The 20,517-nt window shown below is 45.5% G+C and overlaps 2 protein-coding genes across 3 annotated transcripts in view; one reads left to right on the forward strand and one right to left on the reverse strand.

Annotated features, from left to right (window-relative positions):
- Positions 1–3,188, reverse strand: part of dlgap2a (discs, large (Drosophila) homolog-associated protein 2a) — a 223,705-nt gene extending 220,517 nt beyond the window's left edge. Inside the window, exon 1 of the mRNA XM_035413153.1 lies at positions 3,014–3,188. Coding sequence (XP_035269044.1) covers positions 3,014–3,031 — 18 coding nt within the window. The 5' untranslated portion in view covers positions 3,032–3,188. The remainder of the gene's footprint in view (positions 1–3,013) is intronic.
- A 104-nt stretch (positions 3,189–3,292) lies between these two features.
- Positions 3,293–18,413, forward strand: LOC118225249 (myristoylated alanine-rich C-kinase substrate). 2 transcript variants are annotated; one of them, XM_035413439.1, is made up of 6 exons: positions 3,293–3,619; positions 7,102–7,242; positions 8,486–8,623; positions 13,841–14,260; positions 16,342–16,533; positions 18,151–18,413. In XM_035413439.1, the coding sequence occupies exons 1-6, from the start codon at positions 3,571–3,573 to the stop codon at positions 18,276–18,278; spliced, it is 1,068 nt and encodes a 355-aa protein (XP_035269330.1). In that variant the 5' UTR covers positions 3,293–3,570; the 3' UTR covers positions 18,279–18,413. The 2 variants fall into 2 exon arrangements, with proteins under 2 accessions (XP_035269330.1, XP_035269403.1); XM_035413512.1 differs by lacking the exon at positions 3,293–3,619 and adding an exon at positions 3,835–4,055.
- Positions 18,414–20,517: the final 2,104 nt, after the last annotated feature.

Consider the following 20,517-nt stretch of genomic DNA (forward strand, 5'->3'; position numbering starts at 1 on the left):
CGTTCCTGTTGAGAGTATTATGGTACTATGCACAATCTCCAATTGTGTAACAATGCCCCGACTCCCAACCCGAGAGGATTTTCATCTGACGTTGATCAAAGCGTCTCCACACATTAAAAGACTGTTTATTCGTAAAGTGCACACAGCACATGATAAGCAGGTGGATTGCTTTTTCTGGACAGAGTAAGCCCATTCAGTCCAATATATTGAACATGACATCACTGTGAGTCTGCGGTCAGTCGGTCAAAGTTTGGCGCGCTGCCAATGATTTAATCACACCAACATCTATAAGACAAAGCAGTTATTACAAAACAAATGAATGCCCACTTGGGAAAAGGTTGTTAAAATATGCATATGTGAGACTCCACCGAGGATTATTTCTTTCTGGTTTGCAACTTCAGTACACGGCCCAAAAAGATTATTGATCAGGTCCCCACAGAGACACCCTGCTCAAAGGGCTCCACTACTAAAAATGTTGTATGATTATGATGATGATGACGATGATTAAACACAATGATGGAACTAAATAAACCACATGTTTTTCTACTGTTCCTACACATCCCCAGCTGTGTTGTCATTTATCAGTCTGTCAGGTAGGGACAGATGTTTCAAACATAAGGCTAACATTATCATCAGTGTCTCTCAACCATCTATCTCATCAAAGGACTGAAAGCAATAGACGGGTGGACACGGACAAATAAACACACACACATACACACACACACACACACATATGCACACGTCCACACAAGCACACACACACACTCTCTATCTCATCATAAGACTGAAAGCACTAGAGGGGTGGGCACAGAGAAATAAATAATCACACACACACACACACACACGCATGCACACACCATGTAATGCTATCGCCTAATTCCCTTCCTGCTTGTACAACAGTCGGTCCCACCTCCCTCTTTCATTGCCATCATCTGAAAGCTTGATGTTAATGAAAGCTTGCCTGCTTGCCGTTACTACTCTACCAAGCCACTTTTATATGAGTGCATAATATATGAGGCTCTGCTTCTTTACAGGGACTTGGCACGAATGCACACCCCCATGCTGGAAACGCAGTTCCTATGTTCTGACTCTGCTGGACCCCTATTCTAGATTAAAGAGATGCACAAGTAAAAGCATTTCTTAGTTTGCTCTGCCATCTCCTGTGAGATGAATGACACATTTGCTCTCCCTACACACTGTAAAAATAATTGGAGACCTTCAGTGTGTAATGAAAGATTGACCTGCGTTTGTGCAGTGCTAAACTACCACAGAGGCATAGCTTTAAATGAGCATGGCCTGCTGAGTGTTTGTCATCCATAAATATACCGGCTAATTATTTGAACGTTTAGCTTTACCAATATTTAACCAAATGCAACTACTGTACAGTACTTTCACTTTGAGTTATCATGAAATGTATTATATTTTAAATGAATGCTATTCACTACACTCTAAGTCCCCCCTCAATTATAGAAGCGGACAAACCTCTGAGCAGGCATCTCATTTATAAAATCCTTGCGCTATTTTATGGAACTACATTTGCAGTTCTACTAATCTTACTTTAATGCTAAAATATTCTCATCCATGAAATTAAAAACCCAATGACTACAGCATAACAACAGCAACGACCGAACTACTCTCAGTACTAATCAGTTTGATTGTTCAGTGATGAATACTTACAGAAGTGGAAAACATCCTTATGCACATCATCCTTTAATTTAGGACACTCGCTCTTACATATAATGACTTTTTAGAACTGCTAAAAAAAAGTGAGTTGTGGCTATAATAAATACGTTGGTTTAGATATAGGCGATAGTTGATATTTGTTCTCTATTACAAAGCACAAAACATTTATTTTATTTTGTTTTTAAATCTTAGTTTCTTAAATGTGGACTTACTTGAAAAATGGTGCATGTTATCAATTTTGATTACATGTGACTTCCCATACCTCAATAAGCCAGTCCAAAAAACCTACTGTAAATCTCATTTTAAATCAATGGTCATTGCATTTCCGCTGGTATTACTTGAAAATGAATGCTTATCTTGCAAAATCTTCCGTAGGTTGTATTATCGCACTTTTCTAGTGCTGAAGCATTATGCAATCACTTACACGGGGTGTTCTCAGGTCATATCTGTGAAGCTATTTAACGGCGCCTATCCAACGCCATTGTGAAGCACATACTGCAGGTGAAATTTTATTCAATAGAGACTGACTGCTGGTCTTGCTGTTCTGAACTGAAAGCAACCCAAAAATCCCTCGATCTGCTCTTTAGGGCGGTTGCGTGCCCGCTACAATATTTAACTTGCACGTTACCCTCTTTGTTCCGGACTAAACGAGCAGAAATTTTTCAATTGCATTCTGCAGCTGTGAAGTTCTGTTTTCCACTGGCTCCACCATAAAGTTGAATGAAGCGACCATTCAGAAAATGCATGATTGTATACAGGCATACATGTGCACTACAGCAATGTAAAAAATTTAAAATATAGCGCAACATTACACAACAATATCGACATGCCTCGGACACAGTTAAAGCTAAATTATTACAACAGTTGTCATCCCGTTTGTTTTATTTGTCTCTAACTTACTGCACACTGTACATGCAACGACAAATGGGCGTAATTGAACATGGAATCGTTCGTAGTTGGACAGTTAATGTGTCATGCCTGTTTTGAAGTGATGTAATTCAATAAATATTTCATGACATGCACTTATAGTCTGCATGTGACAATACAATCTAACCTCTCCGAAGAGTTGACTTTTGTTTTTCTCAACGTCAGATAATTTTAAAAGAATCAAGAAAAATTTAATAATTTATGTCAGCTTCAAACATAGCTATATTAATATTGAAAGGACACTTCAAAAACAAATAGTTCAATTTACTTCACGTATCGTAAACCATGAATTAACCCCGACTTTGTACAGTGTACAGAAGCCAACCAGACAATATTCACCCCCCGGCTTTTTGTACAGATAACATATCAGTATTAATTAAGTAATAACAAAATAAAAAATTACCTTCTTCAGCGCTGACATTCTAGGTAATTCCAATTTTTTAGATCCTTGTTACATGCTGAAGTTACCACGGAAGTTTTGAGGTGCAATGCTTAAATTGGTATGCGCTGGTACTGATGCTGAAACACTAGTAGCCTAGGTATTTGGTATTCCCGTCGCGGTTTCCATGCGCTGCTGTCAAAACCACTCTTCACAGCTGGCTTGGCTGGACTGCGCATGTCTAGCACTTTGCCGAAGCACTGGCGGAGCGCTGGAACTACACATGCGCTATTCAGAGAAGGTCCAATCGCCGAGCTGTTCCGTCTGTTGTCAGCAAGGCGCCAGTTGTGTTTTTTGAACCGGTTGTTAGATTTGTAATTACTATGGTTTTCCCTATTACAGAAACAGAGAAAAATATGCTGACCCAGTAACTATTAATAAATGCTAAATAATACTAGAACGTTTCGGCGTACCCGGCCTGGGAGGATGGCCATGGACACCCTTCTTCTTAACTCGGTGGATAGGTTGCCTAGTCTAAGCTCTTGGTTATCCTGTCCGTAACTAAACATGGCAAAATACTGATGAGTAGACACATGCAACACAATTGCAACATGGCAAACAGAAAAGAAGGTAAGAAACGCTACGGTGCACACTTTGTTACTAAAAGTCTTAACTCTGCCTCATAGCTAGCTAACCATTGACAGCTAACGGCGTTGACTAGCGTTAGCTAGCTAATTTAGCACTTTTTATGGTTGAACGTAAGCAAGCCATCCACCATTGACGTCATTTTCAAACTCGCTCATGTCGAATTATAGCTATCGATAGATTCTTTGCTACTTGACTTGTTGAGTCCTTACTACTAGCTAACAAGTTATGCTATTGTTGTGAGCGTGGGCTAGCTTGCTCGTGAATTGTCAGAAATAACTTAGCAGGTGTCATGTGAAGACAGTACGGTGTTAATTAGTCTAAGGATACTCTGGTTTGTTACTAAAACTCATGTGAGTTAACGTTGCTGCCTTCTGGTTAGCGAACTTGGATAACGAAGGAAAGCGTGCTAGTAGACTAGGTAGGTAGTTGGCCAATGTTTGGGCCTACGTTAAATGCAAAGCAAATAACGTGATTTTTGCACGGGTGTGGTATTTACTTATCACAGTACTTTTCACCTCGATTTGCATATTAACTTATATCTGTCTTGTTCACATAGTTACATTAACATGTATGCTCACAAATGTTCAACATAAATATCACATTGCAAGCCTCCTCACTACCACAAAACAATTGATCTTCGAAGGTAACGTGCAATTCAGTCAAACAACATTCATTATAAAAAAATTTTTTTTTATTTAAATGAGTTTCTCTTTGTACTCATGCTGTAGGGTGGTTGTTGTTGTATACATTTCACAGAGAAAGGAGAGTGTAACTTATGAAATAAAGTTTGCGGATGTATTTTTTAATTATTTGTTGTTTTAATTGTTTTTCTTTAATATAAGATACTTGTTTAAAAAAAATTTTTTTTTAAGAAACATGGCCTAAACTTATCTTTCTGATAATAACTTAATATATGTTTACCTCCTGGAATTCTGGTTAGAGAATCATACTACTCTTGATCGCTTATAAAGTCTTGATTTGTTTGAATAAAACGTGTCAGAAGAAAATTTGTTAAGAAACCTGTTCATTTTTAAAATCTATTGTATCAGGAATGTTATAAAGCCTTATTAAAGGAATGAGAGATTACATATTGCGGTCTTTCATGGTGAAAAAAACGTGATGCCATGGTTAACATGTAATTATGTGTGGAATGACAGTTGTTGCATCTATTGGAACTATGTTACCTTGTGGATTCATTCCTTAATACTGGTATCTTTCTGCTTTCAAATCATGTACGCCTTTGTGTGTGACCTCTGTGTGTGGAAACGCCTTCTTCACATGGTCTAAAAACATTAATATTCATTACTCTTTGGATAGCCATGACGTATGCACAAATTACCTAACTGCTTTAAATGGTAATTAAAATTATTCCCTTAATTGGCTTGAGAAAAACCATGTGGCAAACATTTGCTACTTTGAATCTTTCATATTACTCTATAGAACCATTTATAGTGTTCTTACTGCAGCCCTATTCCAACCTGAACCTTGAACAAGACAAACCTTACAATGGGTTATACTATGGGTAAAATAGGCAGGATTGAGGCCCATAAGGTTGTGCACTTTACATATTTAAAGGTTTAAAGGTGCAATCTGTCAATTTTACAATGAGTTCCATTTAAGACTATTAGTAGCCTATATAGTATACTCTGAAATTTAGGATTCATGACTCATTCCTATTCATTCTGGGGCCAATAACAATAACCTATATCTGTCTGGTCATATTGACTGATGCAATACCTCCCTGTTGTCCATTATAGCTAGTGTCACGATTTGTCTAAAACACATGACCCATAGAGATTTAAACTTTCATTACATTCTGTATCCTTGTTGGGTCGCCATAGACACTGGATTGGCACAATCACCTGACTAATCCAGTGGTCGAGTTAAAGCTGTATTATGCGTTTTTTATGCTGAAAAAAAGGCGAAATGCAGGTAAAAAATAAAAGGCGTTCTATAAACACCGATTTTCCAAGGTCTTTTTTTAATGGTCTACAATGGGTGATGACCCAGACTTGAACCACAAGAAAACAATGACTCCTGTTTCTTTGAGCCAGTCGTCTTTCGCTGTCTGACATTTGGGTTATCGACCATAATACTTACACAGCCGTTGGCAGCATTGCGACTTTCAAAGAGAAAGCGTTTAAGCTGAATTAAGTCGAAAACGAGATGTCACAATGATCTTGCTCTACGTGAGTAAATTAAAGAAGAAAGGGTTTTTAAATTTTGGTTTGTGTTTCAAGAATTTGTTTTGATAGAACACCAAAACATTATTTGTATCTTATTTAATCCCACTATTTTATCCTGCTTCTGTTACAAGTATCATAATAAAATAATTAATTTATTTAACATAAATTGTGTTATTGTTGTGAGTCGACATATTTAGGACAAAAGTTATTTTTATCAGAAAGCAAGTGATTCCGTGTAAAATACAGATTTTGAAATGTCCTGCTTACTAAGGACAAGGCACTCCGCGGTGGATTTAAAAAAATGTGGCCGCTTTCACAGCAGGTAATGAAAATTACATGTTGAAACCATACCAGGGAACCCTCCAAGGCCTGAAGCCAAACGTGGTCCATTTAGCCTCTAACGCCTATGGCCACTGACAAGTGGCATCTGGCCAAGCAATATACCCCGGAGCTGACCGAGCCGTGGGAGTTGTTAAAAAGGTTTTTTCCGGCGTTGTCCAAGCGGAAAGTTGCGCCACGCGTTGCTTCTGGAACGCAATAACGGAGCGAATTTCAGACACGCCGATAAAACCCCCACCTGAGCCATGCGAAATTAAATGGGCCAATCGGATTTACGCTGCGTCATCCCGTTCCCTGCAGCTCGGTTCCTATTCCGGATTTGTGGACCGGAGATGGGCATCTCACCAAATGCCACCGAGCTGGCGCCGCTTTAGGGCTCGTTCACAGCACGGGTTTTAAGAGCACGGCTCACGGTAGGCCGGTTGTGGCCATTTGGCGAAAAGCCTTGTCGAAATTATCCTCTGTTTTGAGGTTAGAGAAACTGGTATTTGTGAAGTGTGAAACTTAAAAAAATTATGCACAACAACTGGCTCAATGACAACTTTTTTTTCAAGTGTATGTACTGGAAAAACAAACAAAAAATGTAATGCATTTCTCATTTTGCTATACTCGGCAAACATAAGAACCAGTTGCTCAACAAAATGCAGTGTGATCATATGCAGTGTACGTTATGTGCTAACACGTGGTGACGTATTGTCATATTGATGTCAAATTTGATTGCATGCAGTGTGCCACATATTTCCACATGTGTATCGTGATCATGTTTGAATATTTTTTTGATGCATATTCTTACATTATATATTTCTTTTCATAGGTATTCACATGTAATCACATAGGCCTATATTCATGCGATTCACTTGTTACATAAACAGTAATTGTTATGTTAATTTGTTTGTATTGATATGATTTTAATATAAAATGTATCTGTTGTATATTTAGTATTTCAGGAGAAACTTATGAGGAGACTCTACCCAGTGCCTCCAAAAACTGAAAAACCGCAGGCGCCATTGACCAGTCCAGGATCAGTCTGTGACAAAGCATGTGCCAAAGTGAAAACCATTAGAGGCACAGTAGCAGCAGGTAAGAAACAACTCGGTACACTAGCTTCTCTGAAGACATCCAAAACAATCCAGCTTCCCGTGGGAAGTTAAATGGCATTGTAGGTAACCTTAGTTTCTTTGGCTTCCTTCCCTCACTGTTTGAAGCGCTAGAAAACTTCAACACAGTTCAAGACGTGCAGCGAGCATGGCTGAGCGCGTCTGTCAAGGAAACCGCTTGTTTTTTATGATGTGTTGCTGTAAGTGGGATCCAGACCATGAAATGTTATTTTCTGTTCCAAGAATTCAGGCTGCTGTTACTGCCAAGGCTTCAAAAGTTGCTTGAATCTCCCAGCTTAAATTGAGAGAATGTCCTACTAAGATCCCTTTCACACTGAAGCGACGTCCCCGGGTAAAGCCCATGTTTGCCGGTTGTGTGAAAGGGTCAACCCACATTATTTGACCTAGGTCCGCGACCCTGCTCTTCACCTGGGATTTACACGGGTACGACACAGCTGGGCTTTGGCATGAAAGGGGGGACATGGGTTACTCTACACAACTCATTGCTGTCTTTTGTTTTATTGGTCCAAATTTCCTGAATCAGTGCTTCAAGTCTCGCAACTGCCCTCATGCAGAACCGATGTTGCAAAACCTTTCACCTATATAAATGGTGAAACCCATATTCATGTAGAAGTATATTAGAACTTAACTCCTTGGCTTCATTTTCGCATATCTATATTTACGTAAGAAAAGGATTTCTCAGTTGTCACAGGTAAATATGTAACAGTGAATGTTAAATAACAAATAATACGTTACTTAAATCGTTTCTGATATATTTTTTACAAAGCATTTGCAATTCCGGAGTTAGCGGGTTAAGCCAGTGTAAGGGCAGCTACATTGTATCCACTAGCCAGCTGGCTAACAAGCTGTAATAGCAGGAGAAAACGGAACGTGTGCTAAGGTAAGATTGCGCATCCGGGTCGTGTGTGAACGGCGAGGACCCCGTGTTTACCCGTGGCCATTAATTAATCTATTAACTATCAGATCGGAAAATAAAATCAGCAGTACACTGCGCGTTGGGCAGTGCAGGAGTGGTCGTGATCGTAGCAGCGAGGGGGACTGTGACCACCCACCACGTACGATCCAACATAATTGCTTTGGTCTCAATGAAATGTTTGAAGAAGGGGACTATTAATTTTGTCCTGTACTCCTTACTCCTTCAAGACACAGCCCCTTGGTTGTAAAGCGCCGCTAGAAACACTGCATTTCTGTCTTATGTATTCCAGGAGAAGCAGGGAAAAGCAAGCCGCCGCTGACAAGGGTTTACACCGTGCTTCCTCCACCCGAAGGCTACGGGGCGGGTGACGGGGAGCCCGCCACACTTCCAGAGCCAGGAAGCGTCGATACCGAAGGTGGCCCAGCTGGTAAGAAGGTCATACCCTCACATTTACGGGGGCCATTTTTGCAGCTTGTGATAAGCCGTAAAGCACCAGATTTATTAAGAGGTCTTCCATCCCCAGGCTTATGGAGTTTAGGTGTGATGCTTGAAATTCACTGTCTTCAAGTACTCTCCTTAGGCTTAAGGTGAGCTCAGGGAAAAGTAGGTCCACGTTGTTGTCCTTAGTTGCATTGCGTAAGACGTCAGTGCAAACGCCGCTGGGATTTCAGAGTAAACCCGCTTCTGTCAGGCCCACTGACAAGCCCAGGAGTTGCATTTTATATGTGGTGTCATGCATACTCATTCTGGCTGACGGGTCCATGAATGAGTTAATGTTTTATTAATGTGTCAAATGTCACATGACACCCCGCCCATACAGGCTAATAAGACAACCTCATCATTTGCATATTTGCCAACTAGTACAAGTTAATTGTGGAGGTTCTGGAGTTTACCTTTGCAATGAGTAGTGGTAGGGAATTAGACTGTGGGTTGGCTGATATGGAATAGCAGTTTGAGTTCAGATCTTACCTTAAAATGGGTGTACCACCCACAGGCTGTAAATGCTCATTGCAGTAACCTGCTTATGGCGAAATCTGGATTGGCTCAAACTGCTATGCGTTAGGAGTGTTATTTCTGTTCCAACCCTCGGTTACTGATGTTTGCAGGTTTGAACTTAAGTGGTGCTCTCTAGAACCTGGATTTAACATAGCAAAGATTTTTTGAAGATTATGCAATCTTCCATCTATTATCTACACCTGCATATTCCTGGTCAGGGAAGGCAGAGGCAGGAATACACCCTGGACAGTTCGCCAGTCCATCTCCTGGTAAATGGTAAATGGACTGCATTTATATAGCACTTTTATCCAAAGCGCTTTACAATTGATGCCTCTCATTCACCAGAGCGGTTAGGCGTTAGGTGTCTTGCTCAGGGACACTTCGACACGCCCAGGGCAGGGATCGAACCGGCAACCCTCCGACTGCCAGACAAACCGCTCTTACCTCCTGAGCTATGTCGCCCATGGTACACACACCGTTCACTCACAACACTCATGAATGCAAACATGCAGACTCCACGCAGAAAGGCCCCCAGCTGGGATTCGAACCAAGGACCTTCTTGCTGTGAGGCAACAGTGCCACCCACTGCGCTACCATTCCGCCCCATTATGCAATATTGAATTTTTTTAAAAGTGTCCCATGTGCACAATGCATAATCTGCTGCTGTTCTACTCATGTTTCGTTCACGGTCAGGAATGGAAAATCATGAATGTTTAATCTTTTCAGCGCCTTACGACAGAAAGAAAGTGGCGGTGCATACAGTATGTTGTCATGATGGGTGTTCCTCACAGAAAGACTGCTCAAGTCCTTAACTCCAGGGTTTTCAACAGGGGGTCCTTGTATGTACTGTAAGGGGGTCCCTATCCAGAATTCATGTACAGTGACACATATATATTTGGGGAAAATTTCAAAGTGTAAAAGCTTTATATATATATATATATATATATATATACTATATATATATATATATATATATAGAGGCACTTTTGTAATGGGGGACCCCTGGATGCCTTTGAGCCTGCATGGAAGTCCCTTGATCAGAAGAGATTGAAAACCTCTGGCTTAACTGATCTGGGCTCAGATCCTGCACGGAGGACGTCCTGGCAATGAGGTATAAAGAATGCCCTCCCGACCTGGGAGCTGCAGAGCTTTTATTGATCTTTATGTGCTTCTGGTTGAAGTGCATCCAGGTTTTTGGTCCGTACCCTTAGAATGATGAAAACACTGAGCAGCATTGGTTCTCAGCCAATCGGAAGCACAGCCATGCAGGTTCCTTGTGATCGGAAAAAATGACTGGTGAAACTCATTATACCTGCTTAGCACAAATGCTAAAAAAAGCTGCAATTAACCTGCCTTTGTGGAGCTGTCATTTTTGCTCTGCCATACCAATAATTGTGGCATTGCAACTCGTGCCTTGCGTTGGCAAGATGTGCCTGACTGGAAATAAGCCTTGACTGCAGTATCAAGCCATGGTGATAACAAGGACATGCCATTGCAGGGGATATATTGTAATGAATCCTGTTGTTATTTTGAGATTCTTTGCACAGAGCTCACGTTGAAGCAAATACAAAAAAAAAAAAAATTGTTTTTGATCGGTTAACAAAAAAATGACTGAAAAGTGGCAGTGTATATACATACATGGTGAAGCAACGTGCACATTTCTTGATCAGTTCTCGCCTCAATCTCAATCTTACTCTTCAGCACCGCATAGCAAGCTTCTGGCAGCGTCAGCGCTTTGATTAAAATTCTGATATCTTTACACACTTTCATGACTGGCACCCACACGCGCGCTGGATTTCTTGGAAGTGCGGAGGCTTACCCCGGCTGACTGTGCTTGGAGCGTGATTGATCGACAGCCACGAGAAGGAGCTGGAAGCCGGGGCCTGCGAGCAAAGGCTTTGGACTCTTTTCAGACGTCATCTCGGAAGCACTGACAGGATTTTCAGAAAGCGGTGTTCACGCTGAGTCTGACGGCTAAAAGTTGCCATCACGGCACATTCGGGCAAAGTTTTTCTTTCTGCTCCTTTGGTTCGGGGTTGTTAAAATGAGGGCACTGTGGCTCTGTTCCTCGTCGATTTTGACACGGTTCTGAAGTTAACGGAGGACTTGGCAAAGAAGAGTAATATTGTAAAAATGGGGTGCGGACGACCGACACAAGGAAGTCGACAGCAATGACAAGGAACGTCCTCCTCGCGTCAACATTTCTGGAATGTTCTAGTGTAAAGGAGCGATTCTGACTTGAAATGTCTGTGGGATGACGTCTTGGACAGACTCGATTGAACGGAACGTTTTCTGGACAAATTGCGTGAAATCCTGAGAGCCTTTCTGTGGGTCTCCGGCTCTAGAGATATACTGCAACTGCCGTGTACCCGTTGTGGAATAGCATGTCACGGAAGCAAAGCAGCAGATAAAATACAAACCGGTTGTGAGGGCTAATGCTATCAATCCTTTGGTGAAGATCCAGACGTCTTTCTGAATTTGTATACTCTCACATGGCCATTGTTACCTTTCCTGTAACAACATGGAGTATGGGAAGGGTGTTTTTCCCCCCAAATCCGATCTGGCTATCAACTGGGGGCTCTCTCCAATCTCTTATTTTACCTGGCTTTACTTGTATCCTTCCCTCCCTTCCTTGGCTGCACCCAACAGAGGACACAAGGAAAGGGTACGAGGAAAGGACCCGATGATGGAGGAATTGAGGAAACTTATCAGGCAAGCGGGACCTCCTTGTTCAGTCAAGTCTGAAGCCATGTCAGTTACAGACATGGCAGATGGGGGGGGAGGTGGATCCACAGGTTGATCATTTGTACGTTGCGTGTTCCGAAGAAATACTTCTGCATGTTTCCTTGCTCAAGTGTCCTTCAAGAACCCCCTAGCTCCTCGCTCCTAGCGCCTTGAAAGAGCATTTAATGGGCTGGAATGTCCTTAAAGATGGCGGATCTCAATAAATTTCCAGGTGAGTCAAGGACAGAGAAGGCAGGGACTGATAAAATGAGTGATTGGAGTGAGCCCTGGGTGTCTTTCACATCACCTTGCTGGTAAGGAAGAGTGGACCACTTGCTATCAATCACTGGCTGGTTTGAGCCAATCAAAACTATCTGGAATGTGAAATAACTGATTCATACTTAACGGGTTCTTGATGACGTGTGGTAGTCCCACCCATTTTTGCACAAAACCCCGGAGAACATATTATTGACTTGATTACATTCGGTTAACCTTCAATTTGGTGTGCTATCGATGTTCTCACTAACTTTGAGCACACTGTGACACGGCTGATATAGGTGCACATTACTGACCTCTCTCTGCCTCCTCCCGGCATTCATCATCGACAAGCCTCTCGCATTGCTTTCATCAGCAAGAAGTTTCTCACACGCTTCCCGTAGTTCCTGAATAATAATGAACCTAAATAATAATTAGCATTGATTTCTTGAGGGAGAGGGATGGCTTCGCATCTTTCACGATCAGAACGGTAAGTGCAGCGCACGCAGCGCTAACGCTCCCCGGACGGGCGTTTGCATGTAGCGGCAGCGCTAGCTCTCCCTCTGGAGCGGAGCTGCGCGCGAGCGCGCGTCGTAAAAACGCCACGCCGCCGTAAATACTGCGGGGATCTTCGGGCGCGCGCCAACTGGGGGACTCGCCGTTCCGTGGAGAAGCAGGGCCTTATTTTTTATTTTTATTTTTCATTTTATTTGCACCGCGGCGCCCCACGAGCCCCATCGTTCTGACAGACGGCGCCCCCCCCCACCTCCGCCTGGCAGTCTCAGGCCCGAAGCCGTTAGTCTTCCGCACCCCGGTGCCGCGGGCCGGGCGGGGCACCTGCCTCCGAGGGCCTGGCAGCTCCTCGGACCCCCGGAAAGGGTGACGTCACGGCTGTCCGTGAGGTCGCGCGAGGGGAGGAGTCATCAAGCGGAAGCGGAAACGGAAACGAACTTGAAACTTGGCGGGTTCCACGCTGAACGCTCGCTTCGAAACGCGCCGTCGGGGTCGGGTGCGTCGATGACCGTTTCGCGAGCGCGTCGTCCCTGTGGCTTTCACCGCGTAAGCTCTTCCCGGATGCTGGAGCACCAGCAGCACGCGCGTTTTACCCGAGGACCAAATTAACAGAGCAATGGAGGGGAACTCAGCGGCTTGTTTACGCGTCGCGGTCATTCTCCGGATCAGCAAACGCGCCGAACGGACACGGTCGCAATTTTCATTACGTTTAGCGAAGGAAACCAAACACGGCAACTTTCCAGGCAATTACGCGAGAAGCGTTTTAATCGGACCAGATCAATCGGACAGTCTGCAGGACTCCGACACGTTATTTTTGGGTGGGGGCGGTTTGATTCTCGCCGCTGAACTTTCTGTGCTGTGATACTTTCCCGTTAGTCTCACTGCTGTCTACTGTCTGACTGAAGCAGAAAGTATGAAAGGAGGGCAGACCGTCCCACTGTCCTTTAAAAAAAAAAAAGAAATGTTCCAATCAGAATTTAATGAATGCTCTTTTTTTTTATTGCATTGTGTTTTCATCACTAAGCTACCATAAGGAATGAGTCATCGCCTTTCTGTGCCTCTGCCTTTGAACGCAGGCTCAGTAATGTATCAGGCCCAAGAAGTAAATAAATGAAGCGAAATAGAGTCTGCAATGTCTTCTGTTCTTTTTTTCCAGCCGAGGCCAGAGACGAGAGAAGCCCCGAGCCGAGCGAAGGAGGACACCAGAGGAGGAGGCGGAAGAGGAGGCGTCACGGAGCGGCAGGAGGAGGAGGAGGAGGAGGAGGTGGAGGAGGCGCGAAGGAGGAGAGCGAACCAGGCGGGGCCCGGGAGGAGGAGGCCGGGACCGCCGGAGGGGACGCGAAGACGAGCAGGAACAGGAGGAGGAAGGAGAAGAAGAGGAGGCGCAAGGAGAGGCTGACCTCCCTGGGCCTGGCGCCCGGCGCCGCCGCCGCCGCGGTGGAGTTCACCTACCAGCCGGGGCCGGTTGGGGAGGAGGAGGCGGAGGAGGAGGAGGAGGAGCAGGAGCGCGGGGAGGAGAAGATGGCGGAGCTGCTGGACTTCCTCCGGGCCACGCGGGAGATCTGCCTCTCCGACCGTAAGTGTCCTCGCGCAGAGGCGCTCCTGCCCCTCCCCCCCAGGGCAGCGGGGACGGACGCGGGGCTCCTAACGCGCAGCGCTCAAAGCCGTTCCTCGTCTCACTAGAACCGAGTAACCGCGTAGAGCGGAAGCCGCCAGCGGGGGGGCGACCTCTCGGGGGTGTCCCACGCAACTTGTAGAACCTCGACGGCTCAAACTGCCATGCAGTGGGACCGTCATTTGCATCCCTGGAAGCAATCGGTGTCCCGACTTTGGCTTTTTCCAGCAGGCATTCCCTTACCCAGCAATCCTTGAGTTTGAAATAACTGCCATGCTCAGCCCTCCGTTTAACTTTAAAACGGAAACTATGTAGTTAAACCAACTATGTGATAAAATCTGGTCTTCATATTGTGGTGTGGGCCCCCTATTTGCTGAGAGCTGGTCATGTACACATAGCACAATTAGATTTAGGCCATTTCATGACCAGGGATTTTCCTGGCTCAGAATCTGGCAAAGGTGGTTTCTCGACCAAAATCGAGCAGGGGTTAAACCCCAGCCACAACTCCTAGGGCGAATGCATCGTCTTGAAACTCCCCTGATTCATATAGACATCCTGAGACACCTATTTCACTCTTGTTTAACGTTAGAGTTAGAATTGTTTTCCTTTGGAGGAGAGCAAGATTTGTGCTCTACAATATGTAAATGAAGGTGGAAGTACAACAGTTAAACCCCAGCCACAATTCCCAGGGCGAATACGTCATCTAAAACATCTAATTTATATTGTAGACATTCTGTGGAATCCATTCCACCTCACTTTTATTGAGTTAAAACCCTTTGAGAAAAACAGTTGCATGGAGATTTGTATTGCCATATATTCAAATGACCCCAATTTTGTCTGTCCACGCAATAATTCTACCCCAGCAGCAATTTATATAATAGCAATGTGAATCTCACCAGATTTATGAACCAGACGTTTAGAAGAATCTGATTCACCACACCCTTATTTAGTACCTGTGTTTCTTGTGATCAGTTTTGAAGTCCCCAGATCCATATGGGAATTACATTCATTTCTTTCTTTACATAGTTCAGCAATGTTTGCGTAAACTACGTCATTTAACAATTTACTGTTCCGGTTTATTTCCACGGTAGTTCCATAAAGCATTTATATATTTGCAGTAATAATTAATGGCACAGGCTGTGCTGGCTGTCTCATGCCCATGAAACTAAGCTGTAAAGACTTCAGAACATTTTATTTTTTAATAGTTCATTATAAAAAGTTAAATAAACAATCATGAATTCAATATATTCATGAAGTTTAAAAAATGTATTCCCCCACCCCCAAAAGTAGTTCTGATAACTCATACATTCCCGTTGGTTGTATCAGTATTGAGCAGACCTGGGTCAAATACGTATTTGTTCTGGATTCATATACTTTTCTGTGCTCTGTTGATCTTGCCTGGTGTAATTGAGCCTGCCAATATGACCAGAAGGCAAGGTTTGCACTTTTTGAAAGTATTGCATTGGTTCCAATACGCCAGACAAGATCAGTAAAGCGTAGAAAAGTTTTTGAATCCAGAACCAATACGAATTTGACCCAGGTCTGGTATTGAGTCATCTAATTGAACAAGCTGTAATCTAGTTTTACGAACGCAGTTTATAAATCACGTCAGACTTCAGGTGTGGATACGCGCCGTGTTCTAAATTCCATGCGTGTACCCCGAGGCATCAGCTGTGGTCATATTTCCGTTCTCTCGAACAGCGCAACAAGGACTTTTATTTTAGTATAAAAAACTTTGCAGTTGGGGGTTTTACGGGTAACGTCAGTTCCTTTCCGGTAAATGGTTGAGTTTCATAGCTCCCGACGTTTACTGGAACTCGCCGTCATCTGTATTCACCACCCGTTCAGCAGAAAGTAGAGACTCTTGAGTTTGTGGCTTTTTTTCCCCCCCTCCACTCCACTCCTCTCTCCGTGTGTTATGAAGAGACGTTCAGACTGACCTTCAGAGCACTAATTAAGCCTCTTGTTGACAGTGCTGTAGGACGGAGTGAACTTCTCTTACCTTCGCCATCCGCCCCACCCCCCCTCTTCCTCCACGCCAGGTGGTGCGTCCGCGGCGGCCCAGGTTCCAGACGCCGTGATGGAGGGCCTGGCGGCCGGCCTCGCCGCCGGGACGGCGCCCCCTGCTGACCGGGCTCGGCTGCGCCGCCTCCTGGCCCTGGCGCTGCGGCGGGACGCGGGAGGCCTGGCGGGGGCCCTGGAGGAGTTCGGCCGCGGCTCTGACATGCCCCCCGGTGCGTGAGGCTTGTGTGGACGCGGTGTGCGCCCGGGCCTTGTTCCTTGTGTGTGTGTGTGTGTGTGTTTACGTGTGTGCATGCATGTGTGTGCGCGTGTGTGTGTTTATGTGTATGTGCGTGCGTGTATATGCATGTGTGTGTTTGTGTGCATGCATGTGTATGCGTGTGTGTGTATGCGTGAGTGAGTGTGCCCGTGTGTGTTTATGTGTATGTGCGTGCGTGCGTGCGTGTGTATGCATGTGTGTGTGTGCACGTGTGTGTGTGCCTGTGTGTGTTTATGTGTATGTGCGTGCGTGTGTGTGTATGCATGTGCGTGTGTGCTTGCGTTCATGTAAGAGAGTGTTTGTGCATGCATGATTACGTGTGTACGTGCGTGTGTGTGTGTGTTTGTGTGTGGTTATGTGTGCGTGGACACGCTCATGTACGAGAGAGTGTATGTGCATTCGTGCACATGTGTTGATGTGTGCATGTCTATGTGTACATTTGCCTAACCAGGTAGGTCGAATGAGAACTTATTTGCAGAGAATACACGAGTCATCAAAGCGTGTAGGGAATGTAAGGGATTGCGTAGCCACTCAGGAGTGGGCGGGGGGGGTCGCATGTGTGTGCTGATGATCGGCCTGTACTGGACCACCGGGGGCCTGTTTTTTCTTTTGCCTGTCGGAGCGTTTCGCAGATACAGTCGGGTGGTCCGGGCCCGGAGAAAAGAAACGGGCTCTTTAAGCAAACACAGTTCTGCAGTGCTGCAGCAGCCCGCGCGCGCGCCACCGCTTCGTCGTTTCGGGGGGTCGCGGGTCCCCGTCACGCCCCGGCGGCCGCCTCCCCCCCGAGGCCGGGAGACGGGATCGATAACCCCGCGTTTCACCGCCTCGCGCTCCGCTCCCCAGACGCGCGTCCTCCCCCCTGTTCTGCAGCCTTTGCTCTTCCCCCCCCCCCTCTCTCTCTCTCTCTCAGCCTCTTTAATTAATATTTATTCCCGTTTGCTTAACCTTTATCTGGCGAGCGAGATTCGCGCGAGGTCGTCTTTCGTTCGCGGCGACGTTCCTCGGGCAGAATCGGGGGGGGAAAAAAGCTGGCGAGTTCGGGTCGGCCGCGGAGGAGCGATCGCGAGGACGGGTTCGGGAAAGGCCAAAGTCACGAGGCTGCGCCGATTGAGACGTCGGGGCTGCTCAGCGACCCGGCCCGGCGAAGAGCCGCGCCGCGTAATTAACGCGCTCGTTCGGGCTCGGTGTGGAATTTTACACTGGGGTGACCTCCCCCGGCACAGTGTCCCCATCACCGAAAGTTCGTACTACATAGAAGAAGGACTCCAAGTGACCCTGTAAAATGGCCTCCAGGAGAAACGGGTTTCCTAAGCAGTTTCTTGCTTTGTTTCGCTCTCTCTAGGAGCATAGAAAGGGCTCGAGGGTGGTACGCTTTTAGGATATGAATTATGCACGCGTCCATTTTTTTGGAACCCGTTTGATGTATTCCTGCATGAAAGAGGGGGGGGTTTGCGAACACTAAATTAACGGTTCGGTTTCCAGTAGCTGCTGGAAACGGTGGCAGTTCCCAGTGCTCTCGGGTCGAAGGTCACCTTGCACGAAAATAACGACCGTTCTCTCGTTTCCGCAGCGGAGACGTCCGCCGTCTGCTCCCTGTTCCGCTATTGGCTGACGGACGTCCTGCCGGTGCGGAGCGATCCGAAGCCGGCCGGGAGCCCCGCCCCTCCGCCGGCGACTCATCAGGAACCTGTGCTGTGACCGTCTGTGAACTGTCCCACCCAGTTGGAGAGACATCTAGATTTATCCAAAAGGAAGAAATCTGTATTTTTATATATTTTTTTATTTTATCGTCGACTCTCATGTTTAACAAAGAGAAGCGTCCGTTAATAACACCGAATTGGTCTTTGAGTCCTTGATTGTTTTTGTCTCGTTCCTTTCCCGCATTTCCATTCCAATGTTAAGGTGCGACAATTCGAAATAATTACCGTTTCACAGGGGGGAATTGAAAATCGTTGGCCGCGATTGGTCTGTCGGCCCTTCGGGGGGACCGTCTTCGGCGCGGCGCGGTCCGGGGGGAAGACGGCATTGTGGGAGAGCGCCTCTCGCGCTGCCGCCCGAGGAAATGTCAGCCGCTAATTCCGCGCAGCTTTTTTGAATTGGCCTTTTCGCGAGCGCGCCCGTCTTGAACGGTAAATGTCAGCGCTCTTCCGATCGACCTCGTTGGCGTAACTGACTGTCCGAATCCCGTCGTCGGTCTCGCTGCGCCGTTATCCCCCCGTCAGTTAAAACTCTTCTACGCGTTCTCGCGCTACGCCTGGAGCGAAAGGAGCGTTCAGCACCTGAGCGCTTTGTCTTGCATTTTCACACTCGCCCAGGTACTCCAACCGTTAGTATCTATTTTGCATAGCTCAGGTAGGTAAGAGCGGTTGTCTGGCATTCGGAGGGTTGCCGGTTCGATCCCCCCCCCCCCCCCGGGCATGTCGAAGTGTCCCTGAGCAAGGCACCTAACCCCTAATTGCTCCCAACGAGCTGATTGGTACCTTGCATGGCAGCCTTTCACTGTTGGTGTGTGAGTGTGTGTGTGAATGGGTGAACGAGAGGCATCAATTGTAAAGCGCTTTGGGTAAAAGCGCTATATAAAATGCAGTCCATTTTACCATTTATATTGAGGAGTGTTTACTGAAGTGGTGCCGATGCGAATTCCATTAATGACTAAAGCCCTGTTTGCGCTGGACCAGTATTACCTGGGGTCCTCGTGTGCTTTGTAATTATTGCGGAGGGGGTCCGAGATCTTAATCACCACGCCAATCTGCCACGTCGAAAATTTGGAAAATAAAAATTCCTCTGCAAATGACCTACCGTATTTCACAAAACACGGAGGTCGTCTGATGATGTCCGTCCCGCGTCAATCGGCAACTCGGTAATTTGGGGGTCATTTCAAAGATTCTCTGTTTTTTCCGTGCCTTTTTTTCCACGTGTTTTTGGGTCGAGAGTTATGGAGGCTGCAGAGTAATTTCTCATTTTTGACAATTTTGACAGCATTTTGTGTGCAAATTCAGGAGGGTCCTCGGCAGCATGGAGTCCTGTTTGGAGAAGGAGCTAGCTCGGATGCAGAAGAACCAAATCTGCGAAGATAATGAGATGCATGACGTGCGTGGCAGCATTTGCTAAGGAAAGTGTTCCTATAGCTAGCAACCGGTCGTCTGATTTCTAATTTTCCAATGAGCGTTCCTCCAAAATTGCACACAAAACAAGCCTGGGGATGTGACTTTTTGATTGCATCCGGTGATAATCCTTGGGACTTGATTAGGAAATTCGAGTGAAATACAGACTTGGTTTATCTCATGCAAAGGTGCCACAGGAAACACAGATGCAGGGGGATTAGTCCTAGGTCCCCAGGTAATTCTACTCCAGTGCGAATAGGGCATAATTGGCCAAACTTACTTTGTTCAATGAAGTGGTGTTAAATAAAAGGCAGCTTCATGGTGAATTGCTCATTAAGAAGTTGCTTGCGTAGCAGCCTTTGCTTTAAAGAAGGTTTTCTGCATTACTGTACATTAACTGCTCTTCGGAAGGTACGCAAGACTGACTTCAATCACCCTTTTTTTCCTGTTAGCCATTTTGAATCAGGTTGATTCCACAGTGCTTCACGCTGGCTGTTTTCTGGAGGGAATGAAACCGTGAAAACACTTGTGGCCAATTGTGCCACTGTGGCAAAAAAAAACAGAAAATTATTCCCCGGCCCCTTTAAAATGCCATAAAGCTAAACTTCTTCTGAAACGCTCGACACACAAATTATTTACACGCTTGGGCGACGCAGATGGGCGGCATAAAATATTACGCTTATGACAGCTGGTAAAAGGAAATCTATGCGGCGTACAATGGAGCTGCCTGCGTGTGCTCATTAGCCGCTGCTGGGCTAGAATAATCGTTATTTTGTCTAGCGCCTTTCCCCGAACCCAAGGACGCCAAATGTGAGTCGCTTGATAAGGCGCAC

This window comes from Anguilla anguilla, chromosome 1 (genome assembly GCF_013347855.1).
Source record: "Anguilla anguilla isolate fAngAng1 chromosome 1, fAngAng1.pri, whole genome shotgun sequence".
Lineage (NCBI taxonomy): Eukaryota > Metazoa > Chordata > Actinopteri > Anguilliformes > Anguillidae > Anguilla > Anguilla anguilla.

Bases quoted from the DNA above. Each gene is read 5' to 3' on its own strand.
- LOC118225249 (XM_035413439.1), top strand. From the start codon at position 3,571: ATGAGTAGACACATGCAACACAATTGCAACATGGCAAACAGAAAAGAA. The intron at 8,624-13,840 runs GTAAGAAGGTCA...CTTTTTTTCCAG, and splicing joins TACCGAAGGTGGCCCAGCTG to CCGAGGCCAGAGACGAGAGA. The intron at 14,261-16,341 runs GTAAGTGTCCTC...CCTCCACGCCAG, and splicing joins GGAGATCTGCCTCTCCGACC to GTGGTGCGTCCGCGGCGGCC.